Genomic DNA, 18,027 nt, shown 5'->3' with positions numbered 1-18,027 from the left:
TGAAGACCCAACTCTGGGATTTCAAAGCACTTTTTACACGATGCCACCGTAACACCATGTGGTCGGCAGGCGGACCGCCCGCCCGCCCGCCCGCCCACCAGATGGACCAGTGGCCTGGCTTGACCTAAGCTTCCTGTGCCCCCCTCCCCCAGGGTTTCCTGCTGAGTGTGGAAGAATGTTTGGATGCCAGGTCCGAGCGGGGTTTCGGGGGCACCGTGTCCCTGGGCAAGAAGCTTCTGTCGCTGGAGGAGCCGATGGGTGAGTATTGTGCAGTTCTGATGGGGTGAAGCAATAAAATATTTGAGGGGGGGCCAGGCTCTCCCAAAGTTGACGGGCACTGCCATTCAAATGATGGGCGCATGCCACGTCCTGCAGTTGATTACGTGGGTGGCGCTTACTTGGGCCCCCCAATAGGTATGTCCCACAGAGGAACTTACGGTCTTCAAACAAAAACATCCTGAAGGTCCCAGGCCACAGAGAGGTTAGGCTGGCCTCAACTAGAGCCAGGGCTTTTTTGGTTGTGGCCCCGATCTGGTGGAACGCTCTGTCACAAGAGACTAGGGCCCTGCGGGACTTGACATCTTTCCGCAGGGCCTGCAAGACAGAGCTTTTCCACCAGGCCTTTGGCCAGGGCACAGCCTGACTCCCTCCTTTGGCAATCTTCACAGAACTTTAGCCTAACGGTTGCCATCAATTTGAGTTGAATTAATTTTATAATGAAATGATTTTAGAATGTTGTACTATTTTATTGTTGTTAGCCGCCCTGAGCCTGGCTTCGGCTAGGGAGGGCGGGATATAAATAAAATTTATTATTATTATTATTATTTCATTCAAGTCAGCACCCCAATACCTTCTGAAGACCCCATCTTTTTTAAAAAAACAGTAATGGGTTGTATCATTGCTAGGATTTCTGCTCGCACAGCGTGACTTTATCTCGTCTCCTCCCCCCTCATGCCCCCCTAAATCTATTCTTGGGTTTCCTCCAACCCTCCAGAGCAGATTTGGGAAGGGGAGGAGGGAGGAGAGTTTGGTGAGTGGATACCCTTGCGCTGAGGGGGGCGCGTGGACCCGGGTGTCTCCCAGACGGACAAAAACCGCCCTCCTCTCTCCTGACTCCTGGCCTTTTCTCTCTCCCTGTCTGGGTCTCCCTCCTTTCTCTCCAGGCCTCCTGGGGGACATGCTGCCATTTGTGGTGGACGGACCAGCCCTCTCTCAGCTGGCCCTGTTTGACGGCGAGGACGAGGCCTCCGTGCAGAGCGGGCAGCATTTCCAGCTGGGGGAGGAGCTCCTGGTGGAACTGGACCAGGCCACCTGAGGTGGTGGCCCCCCCCTGCCGCCACCGCCGCCGCAAAACCTTCACGCCACACTCCTTCTCCGCAGATGGGACAAAAACAGAACCAAACCCCACCCGAAATCACCCATGAGAGGCAGAGGAGGGGAGGGGGGGCCCTCCTTTCCCTCCCCTCCTCCTCTTCCAACCGTCCCCCCCACCCAAATGCCCTGCTCTCTCTCTTTGCCTCCCCCCACCCCCAAATCTCCGCCGGCGTCCTTTGAACTCTTCCTACCTCAGTCCTGTCCTCATCGGGCAGCCTCTCCCTTCCGGAGACGGCGAGGGAGGAAGGCTTAGCCGAATTTAGGAGCCTGCGTTCATAGGGACTGCCCCCCCACTCCAAACCAGCTCCTCCCCCCCCCAAATATATTGGTGCTTATATATCCTTTTTTCCTGAGATGGGAAGCAGAAGTGGGGTGGAAGGAAAGGAGTTGGGGGCCCATATTCACGCGGGAAGACACCGTTCTGTCAAATCCCCAAAATTGAGAGGAGAGTCGGGGCGACGGGATGGTCAGGGGTTGGAGACGGGGGTACCGCTCTCCCCTGAGAAAAGAGGGAGGCAGGGCGGCGCCTGAATGTGAAGGAAGCCGTCCCCCCGCTGTGACCCTCCTGCTGGCTACCATCACACGTTCACCCATTCCAGAAGGAACTGGGACCACCCAGGAGGCAAACTTTAGGGTCGGGCGGCACTGGGCTTGCTCTTGCACCGCCAAGACTTAGGGAGGGAGCATCTGAATCACTGCTCTTGCCTCTCTGACGTCCCAGAATCCTTCAGGGGAGCCTCTTTGGCGACAGCGCCGTACTCATTTACCTCCCCATAGCTCTTGCCTCGTGAAAGAGATCCGGGAGCACTTCTGGGGAAGAAAGTTTTGGGTGTTATTCAAGCACCCCTGGCCCCCTTGTTCCCGATCGTCCGGACTGATTTTTCCCCCCGGAAGTGGCCCAAAACTTAAAAGAGATGGAAATGGATTTCTCCCAGAGGAGAGGAAGGTAACCATGGTGCTCTGGCCGAATTTTTCGACCCACTTTTAAGGTCTGTTTACGCTTATAAAAAGAGGCCGAAATGTTTCTGGTGGTCGAGCGACCACAAGTTTTAAAAGGTCTAAAAACTTGAACGTATTGTACAGGGAGCAGAGAAATATTTTCTTCTTAAAAAAACAACAACAAAAAACCCTATTATTTTTTTTTTCAAAAAAGAGATGGGATTCTATATCTTGCTCCTGCCTCACCAGATATATTTCTAATTTTTAAGAAGTCCTTCCTCCCCCGCCCCCTCTGCACTTTGTCACTACTTAGGGGTGGTTGGGTTGCTTTTTTGGGTGGGGGGAAATTTGTTGAATCCTAAAAATGGGTGAGATCGGTGCAGGCCACTCCCCTCCCCACCCCCCACCCCACTCTCACAAACCTTGGCACCGAAAAAGGTAGGTTTCTAACCTGACGATAGCCACAGGTAGCTGGGCAGTGGATGGTGATTTTGAAATTCTAAAAGGAAAGTTTAAGGAGCCTAGATGTTGCTTTCACAATCTTGAAACTTTTAAAGACAATCTTTAGAAAGTTCCTGAATTTGAAGTGGGGTGGGGAAGCTGACCTATTTTTTAAAAAAATTAGGATTGGGAACTCGCCACAAAGATCACATTGGTTCTTAAACAAAGTAAATTTGAACTGCAGTCAGCCTAAATATAGGTTGCCAGGAAATGGCATTTTTGCCAATAAGTTCTACTTAAAACAGGGTGGAAAAGGACATTTGAAAGAGGAAACCTCCCTCTTTCTCTTGTTTTTGTTTTTGCCCCCTGATCCTGAACGCGTTTACACGTTAAGACTTAACTTCTGAGTAGCTGTGTACAGGATTGAGATTCCACCCTTCACTCTTGCTTTTTTTAAAAAAACAGCCTGATCTTGCACGTTTACTCAGAAGTAAGCCCCCATGGTGCTCACTGGGCTTACTTTGCTTCTGGGTTAGCATGCCTGGGATTCCAGCTTAGTTGCATCATGCGCTGTCAGCATGGAAAGGTCGGTCATTCTTGGCTGCTGCGAAAAATAAAAAAAAAGGCAGAAGTTTTGCGGTAAGACTCGCAAAACCCCGCGACTTGAAGCGACGCAAACGCTCGCATCTGCCACCAATTTTTTCTGTTTTCGCGCTTAAAAATGAGCTACTTTTCCATTCTGCCCAAAGAGGAAGAGTTCTGCGTAACTCATAATTCTCATAAAACTGCATAATTCCTGCACTAGCAAACGTCGCCTAAGATTGAATTGCCTTACCTCTTTTATACCCTTTTGGTATAAAAGGCCACCGTAGTGTTAGCTGGCGCTCATAGTAGGGTTGCTAAACATTTTAGGAGGGATGGGGCGTCCTCTGCCTCTTTAATTATTACCCAGAAAAGAGAATATTGGCAGGTGCAGCTTCTTCAACCCTTAACCGGTTGGGGAAGCCTCACTAGCTAGGATTCCCCCCATCGACACCATTCTTAAAATCACTGGAACCCTTTTCCCACAGGAATGCTGGCGGCCGCCTAGTTGAAAGCCCGTGTGGTGGGAAAATTTTCCCAGTAGTCTCCAATTTAAAAACAAAAAACCTCTTTTCTCTTTTCCTTCTTTCTTTCTTTTAAAAAACCCCCCGACAATTCAGTTGCTTAGTCCTTGACGCCGTTACTTTAACCACAACTTTTAGGAGTTTCGTGTCTGTTTTTTTATTTTTAATTGGGTTTTAGACCCAGTCCCAAGCCAGGCTTAATCACTGCACCCCGTCCATGCAGTCCAGAGCCCTCAGATGTGAAAACAGGAGCGTAGGAGACCGTGCAAGTCAGTGTTTCGCACGGCCGTCTGTGTCTGTACGTGTGTGTTTGTGTATGCCAGCCTGGCTCACAGCCTGACTCAGCTGAGGGCGTAGCAGTTTTCCAGGGAGAGAGCCACTCTCTCAACACCCCCCCCCCAAAAAAAAGCTTTCCCTTCTCTTTCTGCTGCATGCCTCATTCCCTCAAGATCCCAGAGCAAATCCTGGGAGCCCACTCAGAGGTAGGAGTGGGCCGGAGGCCCTATAGCAGGGGTCGGCAACCTAAGGCCCGAGGGCCACAAGCAGCCCACGGGGGTCGTTTAACCGGCCCACGAATCGAGCCGCCCGCTCGGCGAGTCCCTGCGTGCTGCGCTAAACCAGCGCGCCACGGAGACTTGCTTTCGCGGCGCCGAAAATCGTGTCCGCGCAGGCCCAGACGCCGAAAACCGCGTCCATGCAGATGCGGAAAATTGTGGGCGCAATCCGGCCCATGGAGGGATCTCCGCTGGAGTAAACCGGACCAGGCAAGGTACACCTTGCCGACCCCTGCCCTACAGAGAGGAATAGGAGATTTGGGACATTGCGGGTGCCCCGGGGTCAGCCTCTGCATGCAGATCTTTCACTGACCCACCCCAGGAAGAGGCGGAGGGGTAGCGGTTAATTCAGAAAGTTTGATTTAGACAGAGAATCTGGCAAGTATTTGGCGGGGACCCCTGCTGGGGTGATGCCAGTTTTGCAAGAATGCCTGCGATGCCAGGATCAGGACCCTTGTCACCGAGGCGGGTGGGGAGTCAAAAGAGTGCTCTCTCTCTCTCTCTCTCTTTCTTTCTTTCTTTTTCTCTCTTTTCTTGACGAGCCGCATTGAGAATTGCAGTCTGAGCGGGACGAATAGCTGCCCTTGAAACCACTTTTGCCTCGTCCGCCATTCACCTGTGCCTTCTCGTTACACCAGCACCAAAAAAGAGAGCGAGCGTCCTATACGTAGATAAACACACACATCATACGGGGGTGGGGAGAGGGAAGAAACAAAACACCCAACCCTCTCCGATATCTTCCGCGTTGGTGAGGGCAACCGTGAGTGGCACGGGGAGAATGGGGGGGTGGGGGGAAACGGGCTGCCGTTCCCCCCGGGTCTGCCCCCCACCCCTGCCCCCCGAGCAAGGGGAAAGAGGCGGTTGGGGAGGAAACCGCAACTGCCTCTCTATTCCCAAACACCCCTTCCTCTCCCCGCGTACAAACCTCCCGCCAACTTCCAAGCAGGGAGGTTGGCGTGGCAGCGGCGGGGAGTGGAGAGGTGGGTAGGAGTTGCAGAAGACGTAAGGCACCGAGATCTAACAACGCAGACTGTTCAATTTCATTGCGAGCAAAACGCACACACAGAAACACACACGCACACGTATATACATAGATATCGCATATACACACACACGTGTAGAGAGACACAAAACGCACCGATACCTGCACACAAGCATGCGCAATCTCACAACGACGGGCCGTGTTCGGCCCAGGCAGCTCTTTTCTCCGAAAGCCGCAGTTGACCACACGCACAGAACAATAGAATTCCCAAGCCGGGTGAAGAACACAGGATGTTGCGTCTATCTTTTCTCCTTTTAATTATTGCGATGGTTCTAATTGTTGTTCTTCTGATTCCTGACCCGTCGTCGTTTTCCCCTCCCTCCCTTAACCTGTTTCCGTTGTGTTCCTTTTTTCCAAGAGACTTTGGTGAAACGACTATGGCACCACCCTTTTTATTATGATTAATGTTGTCGTTCTGGTAGGGTTGTAGCTGTTTTTTTTTTAATTTCCTCGTCCGCCCCAAAGCCTGGCGCTGTGCCCTCTGCCGCCGCTGCCCCCTCCTTCGATTTTTAACAAGTCCTGCTACTTTTGTAGAGGGAAGGGGGGGGAAAGAAAAGGAGGGCAAGAGGGGTTGTGTCTCTTTCTTTCCTGTGACCAGCACTCGTTCCACAAAACCTCAATCCCCAATCCGCTGTCGTTTTCCTACAGGGCGGCTTCTCTCGCCCGCTCAGTGGCATTCCTGGCGCGGCAGACCCGGGCCACGCCCTTCTTCCCCCGGGGACGTGCCATGCGGACCACGCATGAGGTGCTAAGCTATACACGCAAAAGCTGTGACGTTCCGTCCCCGGCGGTGGTTCTTTTAAGGCCACGCTGTGGCCATGGTGCTCTCTTCACGCCTCCCTTCCACCTGCGATGGCTGCAAGCCCGGCTCCTCTACCTTCACTCAGCTCTCTGACCTCGTATTGGCAACGGGTAGCCATACCCAAGTGCCGTGGTGCTCAGCTCACTTCCTTGTCCCTCCGTCTGTGTCTCACGCACGCACACTCAAGGGGGTTTCGCCAGGCAGCAGCCAACCAAAGAGCCGGCGAGGCTTTCATGTCTGCACGGAAGGCAGAATTTCGGCAGGTCGCCAGGGACGGGCCTGCAGCATGGGGAAACTGCATGCAGGAGGAAGCTGCCAGCCAGTGTTGGTAACGCTAGGGCAGCTTCATATGAGGCCCTGTAACTCAACTGCAATCGCAGGGCCGGGACAGGAAGAGGCGGCTCATGCTTGAATTCTGCCTTCTGTGTAACTCAACGCCACGAGCGCCTTTTCAGGGTCCAGGCCTGGCCACCCGGGAAGGGTGTGCCCTTGCCAAATCGTGCCGCCGTGCAGCCTGATGAAGGCGACCCCGTACCCAAAGACCGCCACGCCCTGTCTCCAGCGGCAGCTGCAGAACCGCTGGAGAGGCCCCGGTGCTCCACCCCTCCGGTTCGCGGAAGGGGCGGCTGGGCCGCTCAGAGGCTGTGGCCCCCTTCCCTCCCTGTAACTGTTGCGCTGGTTACCGGGCCGCACAACGGCGCCCTCCCCGTGGCCAGTCGTGGTGTGCGTGGGCCCAGCCATCTTGCCGGGAAACCCTCGAAGGAGAACCCGCCGCGTTTTGCCGCGGCGCACAATGCACACTTCTGCAAGAGACACAACCGCCTCCCCTCCCCATGCCTACACACGCACATTGCTCCCTGCCCCAGCGTTTGTCATGGCCGGCCAGCACGGAATGGAAAATTCAGTGGCGTTCAAACTGTCTCCTGAGGAACCGCCTTCTGAAAGGCCCCTCAAGAGAGAACGATAATAAGAGGACAATTAGTCCTGAAAGGTAACCTGCCTGCCAGTACTGACCGCCCTCCTGCACCAGGAGCGCATAGCGGGCCTCTTCTAAGGCATACTTGGTTCAGCTTCGGCGATAACGAGGCCCACAAGTTCTGATCAGGGCCGTGCGTGGCATCGATTGCGTGCCTTGGGACGTAGAACCAGAATCATGGGTGTCGTGGAGAGGGTTCCCTGAAGGAAGAGAGCTTTCGGGTGGTGGTGAGGGGAATTGCAGAACTGAAATCTTTGAGAAGGTCAGGGCCTTGCAGACTTGAAAACAGGCCCACGGTGCTTAAAACTCCTTTACGTGGGATTGCATCCGTTGTTAACCGTACACGGGCCTGTCCATTTAGTAGAACTTAAGCCAGCTCCTCCAGGGTTGAGAATGCCAGCAAGCTTTGACTTTACGCCAAAACCGAGGCGGCGTTTCCTGGGGCCGGATGAGAACTGAGCGGTGCCACCCCCAATGAGTCCCTGCTGCTCTTGGGCGGGAAGCGGTCGGTCTGGCATTTTTCGAGGCACGGTGATAACCCAGCAGGAACCCGCAGCTGACTGGCAGGTCAGTCTGCGTGGGCCATGAAATCGGTACTCAAGCCTCTTGCCAGAAGTGCTGACTGGCTATGACAAGGGGGTGTAGGAAGAGGTCTTTCAGAGGGGAGCACATCGTAGCAGGCTTCAGCGTCTGTAAAGGCTTTGGGGATTTGTTTATATATAATTTTTTTTTAAGAAAAGAAGAAATCTATATATTGTTCCCTCTACCCTTGTGTGTGGTTAATTTTTTTCCTCTCTGTGGCGGGATCAGATTTGCCCCCTGCCTCGTCTGTATCTATCGCTGTTGTGAAACATAAAATACGTCTGGTAACATACAGGACAGTCTCTGTGTGTCTTTTTCCCTCCCCACAAAAAAAATGGTTTACCGAATGATAAGGGACGAGTGCCAGTTGAGCAAGCCACTTCAAGGGGGAGGGGGGCAGGTTGAGAGTGATGGGTCTGGGTCACGACCCATTAAAGAATTGGCCCATAAAATCCCAAAACTTCGCAACCAACCACACGGGAAAATTAAGATTAGTCATTTTAGACGTGCGCTAAACAGCTTCTCATATTTACACTTCAGACACTTCTTTCATAATTATGACGACCCCTTTAAATTATTTCCTGGGGGGGGTCTCTATTTCGGGGGGGGGGGGACAACAGCCAAGAATGTAGCTGTACTTTAAAAGACTTCTTCGTTACGGTATGAGCTTTTGTAAACTACGGTACATCAGTGTTATCCTGGCCTGCTGGCATACACATTGTTTTTTGGGCAGGTGTGGATTGGGAATGGCGAGGGAGTGAAATGAAATGCAGAAAGTACATTTAGATAGTGATCATTTGCAGAATCTTTGATAACACAGCCATCTTTGGCTTGCCAATTAAGCCATGGGCGTGTGATAAGAATCTGTTATCCTGGTTCAATCTGCAATTGATAGCGTTTACCCTTAGTTTTCATGAATTACAATTGAGCAGTTCACATTCGTGATTTCAAGTTGTTGCCGGCTAAGGACGCTCTGTCTCGTGGCTAAATTCAGCATTTCTGAACAGGTACATGTGCTGTGAAAACAAACGATCAGAGTGTCAGTCTTGCAGTTTTTAATAGCTTGGAAGAAGACCCATCGTAAATAGTATATGATATGAATCATAAAACAACAACAACAACAATCTTTATTACGGTCCAGAGACCCAACAAATCGTTACAAAGCAATACACAATTCATACAGCCTACCTCCAGGTTAAACAAGCATTTTGTTCAGAATATAGGGATCATTGGTTCTTGCAACCACCGATAAAAACTTTGCCACTGCTAATGTTCTAGCATTTGTCCGGTCTTCCAATAGGAACCTGACATAGTGAGCCTCTGATTTTCCCGGGAAAGGTACCAGCAAGGGTAGTATCAGTTCAGCCCTGGCTTGCTCATATTTTGCACAGTGCAACAAAATATGTTTTATGGAATCAATGTCTTGAGCACACGAGCAAAGTCTGTCCTGGTAGGGAACTCCTCTCAACCTGCCATCCAACACTGCAGAAGGAAAGACGTTTAGTCTGGCTTTGTTGAAAAGCCTTCGATAATTTGGTACTGTCAGGTTTTTAATGTAAGATCAAAAAAAAAATTTTTCCTTCCAGTAGCACCTTAAAGACCAACTAAGTTAGTTCTTGGTATGAGCTTTCGTGTGCATGCACACTTCTTCAGATACACTGAAACAGAAGTTGCCAGATCCTTCCATATAGTGAGAAGGTGGGGAGGGGTATTACTCAGAAGGGTGGTGGGAATGAGTGATTGGCAGATAGCTGTGATGAGCCTGTTGACGACTCTTAACGACTGCAATAGGTCTTAGGAAAAAGACCTGCTTTTTCCTGTAAGAATACCCCTGAGTAATACCCCTCCCCACCTTCTCACTATATAGAAGGATCTGGCAACTTCTGTTTCAGTGTATCTGAAGAAGTGTGCATGCACACGAAAGCTCATACCAAGAACTAACTTAGTTGGTCTTCAAGGTGCTACTGGAAGGAATTTTTTTTTTTGTTTTGACTATGGCAGACCAACACGGCTACCTATCTGTAACTTAATGTGAGATGTTAACTTAAAGACGTGCCCATATTGTACTCCTACTGCCAGTGGACTACAGATTGCGTGTGATCGAGATCGCAAGTCACTGTGTGCATTGAATTATAAAAAGTGAAAGAAGAATAAAATCGTTTTAACTTTTTCAACATTTTAACAGCGTAAAACTAAAGAATTCATTTGCTTGCCTTTTCTCAAATTCTGCACTAATAGCAAGCAAGATACGAGTTGATTGTTTAGTACTGCATATAATCTGTTGCACGCACCTTAGAGATCGTTTGATCGAAAGGCCGGATCGTAGAAATGGAGGTTCACCAACCCTTGGGTACATTTTGAGAGTTCTGGGGGTGCCAGTCACAAAATTGCTGCAATGGGGATGAGGCATAACACTGTGGCTGCTGGTTCCGTATGTGGGCATAACACAAAATTAAGAGAGAACCATCCCTGGCAACCTTACGCTTACTGCGAGAAGTCAACTGTGCCCTCCTGATCCTGACTGTGTGGAACCTGGGATCACACAATATTGGTTTTATGTGCACACATTAAAGGTGTTGCCGTCTAGTAGCGACAGGAAACATTCCTTGGCACAGAAAGAGTACCAAGAATACACTTGCAGTTCACTGAAATCGCTTAAAAGCTGCCGGCACATTTTGCTCCATAACTTTCTAGGAGGACTGGATACATACGTGTGTGTGTGTGTGTGTGTGTGTGTGTGTGTGTGTGGATAGAGAGATAGATAGCTTTCACTTGGGCACCAGTGAAAGCATTTTACAGGAGCCAGTTTGCCAACCTCTGATTTAAATTCACAAAATAGATAAGCATTAACATGGATAGCTATAATAATAATAATTATTATTATTATTATTTATGCCCCACCCATCTGGCTGGGTTTCCCCAGCCACTCTGGGCGGCTTCCAACTAATTATTAAAAACAATACAGCATCTGACATTAAAAACTTCCCTAAACAGGGCCACCTTCAGTTGTCTTTTAAAAGTAAAATACAGTGGTACCTTGGGTTAAGTACTTAATGCATTCCAGAGGCCCATTCTTAACCCGAAACTGTTCTTAACCTGAAGACCACTTTAGCTAATGGGGCCTCCTGCTGCTTCCGCACCGCCGAAGCATGATTTCTGTTCTCATCGTGAAGCAAAGTTCTTAACCCAAGGTACTATTTCTGGGTTAGCAGAGTCTGTAACCTGAAGCGTATGTAACCCAAGGTACCACTGTAGATGTTTACTGCCTTGACATCTGGTGGGAGGGCATTCCACAGGGCAGGCACCACTACCGAGAAGGCCCTCTGCCTGGTTCCCTGTAACCTCACTTCTCACAATGAGGGAACAGCCAGAAGGCCCTTGGCACTGGACCTCAGTGTCCGGGCAGAACAATGGGGGTGGAGACGCTCCTTCAGGTATACAGGACCGAGGCCGTTGAGGGCTTTAGAGGTCAGCACCAACACTTTGAATTGTGCTCAGAAACGTACTGGGAGCCAATGAAGGTCTTTAAGGACCGGTGTTATGTGGTCCCAGCGGTCACTCCCAGTCACCAGTCTAGCTGCTGCATTCTGGATTAATTGCAGTTTCCGGGTCACCTTCAAAGGTAGCCCCACATAGAGCGCATTGCAGTAGACCAAGCAGGAGATAACTAGAGCACGCACCACTCTGGTGAGACAGTCTGTGGGCAGGGAGGGTCTCAGGCTGCATACCACAGGGTGGGGCAGGGGTAGGATTTGTGGTTAAACACATGGCATTCTCACCGTCTATCCCATATTCCATGATGCATAATTTTCCAAGTATGACGTTACCATAAACAGATGCAGAAGCCGTCGCCAGCTCTTTGAGGCGGGGCTGGTGTGCGGGACTCTGTGGAAGCCTGCTTTGACATTCTGTAACTGCACGGCTCGTGTCTGGCTCAGATCTAAATCCTGCTCTCAGAAGGCAGCGCAAGGGAAATGAGTCACTGGGTCATTGGAAACGGAGCCAGAGCAACTGTCGTTGAATGCAGTGGGGGTTGGGGATTTGATCCTGACCTTGAGAGCATCTGGCTGCAGCATGCAACCCAGGCAGTACTCTTTTGAAACAGGTTCTTCTAAGGAACCATAGAATTGTAGAGTTGGGACCCCTGGGGTCATCTAGTCCAACCCCCTGCAGTGCAGGAATCTCAGCTAAAGCATCCATGACAGATGGCCAACCAACCTCTGATCAAAAACCTCCAAGGAAGGAGAGTCCACAAGCTTCCCGAGGGAGACTTTTCCACTGTCAAACAGCTCTTACTGTCAGAATGTTCTTCCTGAGGTTTAGTCAGAATCTCCTTTCTTGTAACTTGAAGCCATGGGTTCGAATCCTACCCTCCAGAGGAGGAGGAGACAAGCTCGTTCCCTCTTCTGTGTGACAGCTATGCAGTGGTACCTTGGTTCTCAAACTTAATCTGTTCCAGAAGTCCAAAACCAAGGCGCACTTTCCCATAGAAAGTAACGCAAAACGAATTAATCCGTTCCAGACTTTTATAAACAACCCCTAAAACAGCCATATTTAACATGAATTTTACTATCTAACGAGACCATTGATCCATAAAATGAAAGCAATAAACAATGTAATAATAATAATAATAATAATAATAATAATAATAATAATAATTTATTATTTATACCCCACCCATCTGGCTGGGTTTCCCCAGCCACTCTGGGCAGCTTCCAACAGAACACTAAAATACAATAACCTGTTAAACATTAAAAACTTCCCTAAACAGGGCTGTCTTCTAAAAGTTTGGTAGTTGTTTTTCTCTTTGACATCTGGTGGGAGGGCGTTCCACAGGGCGGGTGCCACTACTGAGAAGGCCCTCTGCCTGGTTCCCTGTAACTTGGCTTCTCACAGAGAGGGAACTGCCAGAAGGCCCTCGGAGCTGGACCTCAGTGTCCGGGCAGAACGATGTACTGCAGTCACACAGTCAATCAGTAGCTGAACTGGGTTCTACACAGCCACAAAAACAAAACAAAAAGAGCCGCAAAAACAAAAACGCAAAATAAATAGCGAAAACAGACAGACCTCAGCGTAACACTCAAAACGGAAGTGTGGCTCTCAAATCAGAAGCGTAACACTCAAAACGGAGCATGTTCAGCTTCCCAAAAAAGCTTGCAAACTGGAACACTTCCGGGTTTGCAGCGTTTGGGTTCCAAGTTGTTTGAGCACCAAGGCGTTTGAGAACCAAGGTGTGCTGGGCCTGGGGATAACCCATGAAACGTGGTCCAGGACCGGCCCAGAATCCGAAAGTTCTGCTGGAAGACAGTCCAACAGGGCCAAGGCAGGACACGAGGCAGGAAACCAGGCAAGGACAGGTACAGGATCTCAGGCAGGATCTGGCATACAGCAATGTTGCTCCCACAACCTGGGGTGGGGTTTGACAACCTTTTATCTTTGTCAGGGTGACGGCCGGTCCTGATCCCCCAATGACTCACCTCCCTGTTTCGCCCGGAGGCAAGCACTCCTGCGAGTACTCAGGTCTCTCCTTCTCTCAGACCTTAGTCTCTGCAGCTCGGGAGACGTTGGTGGGTTACTAGACCCAGAGGCTGCCTCAGCCTCCCCTGACCCAACCGGTAGTGGAGCAGCTGTAAGTGATGGCCCAGCTGAAGGCAACGAAGTAATACCCGCATCTGGAGCCAGGGCAGGCTCAGGCCCCTGACTCGGCCCAGCTGGTGTTTGTTGCAAGGGAACCTGTGCAGACTGGGACTCTTCAGGATCAGGCCCCAGACTTGGTTCAGGTGATGCCTGAGGCAAAGGATCCGGTGCAGACTGAGACTCCTCTGGTTCCAAGTCCGAGCCCGAGTCCCAGGCCATCACACAAGGTAACACTGTATGTCATCTATCATAGTACGTTTCCGAGCACAATTCAAAGTGTTGGTGCTGACCTTTAAAGCCCTAAACGGCCTCGGTCCAGTATACCTGAAGGAGCGTCTCCACCCCCATCATTCTGCCCGGACGCTGAGGTCCAGCGCCGAGGGCCTTCTGGCGGTTCCCTCATTGCGAGAAGCAAAGCTACAGGGAACCAGGCAGAGGGCCTTCTCGGTAGTGGCGCCCGCCCTGTGGAACGCCCTTCCAGCAGATGTCAAAGCGATAAACAACTACCTGACATTCAGAAGACATCTTAAGGCAGCCCTGTTCAGGGAAATTTTTAACGTGTGATATTTTACTGTATTTTTGGTTTCTATGGAAGCCACCCAGAGTGGCCGGGGAGGCCCAGCCAGATGAGCGGGGTATAAATAATAAATTATTATTATTATTATTATATGAGGGACTCTGCCCTTGCTCCCTCTCTGCTCACCAACCCCACCTACTCCCTTTTGCCAAACCCCCACCCACCTTCCTAATTCCCCACCCTCCACAACTCCAGCCACTTCCACAACTCCTTCCACTCCCTCTGGGAAGGTTTAACAGGGCAATGAGGGGGACCCTTCTTGCAGCAGCTTGGCAACCTGAGCATCTTGCAGAGCCAGGGTCTCCTCACCCTTCCATTAAACTTCACTGTGGGTGCATTTCAGCTGCCCCCCTTCCTTTAAACAACTAGCCTGGGCTGGCTTACATTTCTCACAATACAGTTGGCTTAGCTGTCCCGACTGCAGAGTGTGGTGACATTTCACATTCTTGTGCGTGAGTTGGGGGTGCCAGGTCCCCCTCAATTCCTGGTGTTAGAATTTAAGCATTAAGAAAGTGGGAACGCCCCGCCCTGAGCTCTGAGTTGGGCGGAGACAGAAGCGTTTGGAGTTTTTAGGATGTCGGTCAGCTGTGGCATGTTCCAGGAGAAAAGGTTGGCAGCCTGTTCAACGCAGCAAGCTGAAGCAGAGAGACAGAGGGGCCATGACTGATTTCTGCCAGCATCCAAAACTCTGGCTATGGGAGAAGCAAGAGCCTCTTGGAGTGTAATGCTTTGAGCCCCTCCATCATAGGCTGAGGTTGTATATATGTGTAAATAAACCATATGACCACCAGGAGGAACACAGAAAGAAGTTACGCCGTGATACACCTACATCAGCACAACCAGATCCCTTTATCTGCCCCAGCTGCAACAAAACATGTCTCTCCTGCATTGGTTTTTGTAGCTAGAGCAGGTGCTGTAACTCTCTGGTGGTTTGACTTCACCCCCTCCTCCAGTGCACACTGTTTCATTGTCTCCCAGCAGATGGATGCCAACTTAAACCATATATAATAAAGACACCACAATCTCCGCTTTGCCTCATTTCCAAAGGAAACATGAACCCCAGGTAAGCACCAAGACCCATGAAATCTCGCACCGCTTGGAAAGTGGGATGGCATGAAACAGTACATATAAAAAACAGACTGCTTCCACAGGTTCCCTGCTGTTATGCTGAGCCAAAAGGCTTTCCTTTGCCCTTACCCATTTGATTTCCTTTCCCTTACCCATTTTTTTATGCTTTAACAAGGTAAAGGGACCCCTGACCATTAGGTCCAGTCATGGACGACTCTGGGGTTGCGGCGCTCATCTCGCTTTATTGGCCGAGGGAGCCGGTGTACAGCTTCCAGGTCATGTGGCCAGCATGACTAAGCCGCTTCTGGTGAACCAGAGCAGCACACGGAAACGCCATTTACCTTCCTGCTGGAGCGGTACCTATTTATCTACTTGCACTGGTGTGCTTTCAAACTGCTAGGTTGGCAGGAGCAGAGACCCAGCAACGGGAGCTCACCCCGTCATGGGTTTTGAACTGCCGACCTTCTGATCAGCAAGCCCTAGGCTCTGTGGTTTAACCCACAGCGCCACCCGTGTCCCTTTTTTTACGCTTTGCCCAGTACAGTGCTTTGAACTGGGCTGGCAGCTAGTGCCGGTGACAGAGCACCCATATAACATGGTTCTGTCACCCAGTCCCAGTAGGTTATCTTGCTGCATTTTGGACCAACTGAAGCTTCCAGATCATTTTCAAAGGCAGGCTCACATCTAACATTCACAACAGTTAACTGTATTGGCACAGATGGTTCATAACTTACTGTATGTAGTGTTTATGTTCCGGGGATTGTGTGTAAAGCCAAAATTGTGTATAGTCAAAACAACCCCAGAACCACCCCTGCACAACCATCCGTACATTTCTGAAGCTGGCGCGCTGAGCTAGCCTTCCCCGCCCCCCTCCACGCAGGGCAGAGATCTTTTTTAAGCTCTGGGAGGATCCCATGCAGAAAGAGCTTTTAAGCTCTCTGCCTCGTGTGTGTTTAATTTGTGAGATTGCAGCCGGCAAGCATGTAAAGCTGTGATTGTGCAAATTAAAGTTGCAAGTTGACCATATGTGCAATTTGCAAGGGAAGGAAAATGGATGTTATATGGTACGGACTAACAGGAATACAGCCAAGCTTTATGTTGTACAAAATGGGAACCCGTCATTCTCCCCCCCCCCCAAATAATTTTTACTTATTTTCCAAATTATTACAAATTAAACAAAATTGTTGTTGTTGTTGTTTAGTCGTGTCCGAATCTTCATGACCCCATGGACCAGAACATGCCTTCCACTGCCTCCCGCAGTTTGGTCAGACTCATGTTGGTAGCTTTGAGAACACTGTCCAACCATCTCGTCCTCTGTTGTCCACTTCTCCTTGTGCCCTCCATCTTTCCCAACATCAGGGTCTTTTCCAGGGAGTCTTCTCTTCTCATGAGGTGGCCAAAGTCTTGGAGCCTCAGCTTCAGGATCTGTCCTTCCAGTGAGCACTCAGGGCTGATTTCCTTCAGAATGGAGAGGTTTGATCTTCTTGCAGTCCATGGGACTCTCAAGAGTCTCCTCCAGCACCATAATTCAAAAGCATCAATTCTTTGGCGATCAGCCTTCTTTATGGTCCAGCTCTCACTTCCATACATCACTACTGGGAAAACCATAGCTTTAACTTTACGGACCTTTGTTGGCAAGGTGATGTCTCTGCTTTTTAAGATGCTCTCTAGGTTTGTCATTGCTTTTCTCCCAGGAAGCAGGCGTCTTTTAATTTTGTGACTGCTGTCACCATCTGCAGTGATCATGGAGCCCAAGAAAGTAAAATCTCTCACTGCCTCCATTTCTTCCCCTTCTATTTGCCAGGAGGTGACGGGACCAGTGGCCATGATCTTCGTTTTTTTGATGCTGAGCTTCAGACCATATTTTGCGCTCTCCTCTTTCACCCTCATTAAAAGGTTCTTTAATTCCTCCTCACTTTCTGCCATCAAGGTTGTGTCATCTGCATATCTGAGGTTGTTGATATTTCTTCCGGCAATCTTAATTCCTGTTTGGGATTACTTTAATACAATTTCTTAAAATCAGGTTTCCCGCTTCTGTTGCAAACATGTCAATCATTTCCTACCATAGCCGCATCATCTCTTACTGAATGTCCAGTTGATTCTTCCCTTGTCGTTAGTCCATTCTTGCAGCTGACCACATCCCTCTGCCCTTACAAACAGCAGAACCGGTCATTCTCCATCCTGGGCAAGGCTGCCTACACTATCGTTTGTTAATGGAGCTGGGAATTGTAGTTTCCAGGATTCTTTGGGGGAGGCCATGTGCTTTATATATTTGGGGTGTACGCAGCCTTAGGTGGAGCTTAATACTTGGCAGAACTTAATTAGTTTGCAATTTTCACCTTGAGTCCTGGAGGCTACAAGATCTGCCCTACTTTTATGTATTTTTACCGTTCGGTTTCCCCCCTCGCATGATTTAACAGCTGTGGCGAACTCAGAAAGGTGCCTTGCTGTTTTGCCCCTTTGCAACCTTAAGAAGGGTCAGAAGGTGGAGACACAGAAACGTGAGCAGGAAATAAATGTATGTGTCACACAGCACGTAGTTCAACAACGGAACGAACTCGTGACGGCCACCAACTTGGACAATCAGTGGAGGTGCTGTTGTTCCTACATTTTAATCACATTGTGTTGCTTTACTGTTATTATAGCGATATACTTAATATATATTAGATATCTATTGTTGTTGTTTAGTCGTTTAGTCATGTCCGACTCCTCGTGACCCCCCTGGACCGGAGCACTCCAGGCACTCCTGTCTTCCACTGCCTCCCGCAGTTTGGTCAAACTCATGTTCGTAGCTTCGAGAACACTGTCCCACCATCTCGTCCTCTGTCATCCCCTTCTCCTTGTGCCCTCCATCTTTCCCAACATCAGGGTCTTTTCCAGGGAGTCTTCTCTTCTCATGAGGTGGCCAAAGTATTGGAGCCTCAGCTTC

At 49.9% G+C, this 18,027-nt stretch overlaps 1 protein-coding gene across 3 annotated transcripts in view; it reads left to right on the top strand.

Annotated features, from left to right (window-relative positions):
- HIF3A (hypoxia inducible factor 3 subunit alpha) overlaps nucleotides 1–8,108 on the top strand; it is a 63,064-nt gene extending 54,956 nt beyond the window's left edge. For all 3 annotated transcript variants that reach the window (XM_083627074.1, XM_083627075.1, XM_083627073.1), the window contains exons 14-15: nucleotides 153–258; nucleotides 1,164–8,108. In XM_083627074.1, coding sequence (XP_083483200.1) covers nucleotides 153–258; nucleotides 1,164–1,315 — 258 coding nt within the window. In that variant the 3' untranslated portion in view covers nucleotides 1,316–8,108. The remainder of the gene's footprint in view (nucleotides 1–152; nucleotides 259–1,163) is intronic.
- The last annotated feature ends 9,919 nt before the right edge of the window (nucleotides 8,109–18,027 follow it).

Source organism: Podarcis filfolensis, assembly GCF_964270895.1.
Source record: "Podarcis filfolensis genome assembly, chromosome: 8".
Classification (NCBI taxonomy): domain Eukaryota; kingdom Metazoa; phylum Chordata; class Lepidosauria; order Squamata; family Lacertidae; genus Podarcis; species Podarcis filfolensis.
Note: the sequence above shows the minus strand (reverse complement) of the source record. Positions and strands in the feature narration are given on the sequence as shown.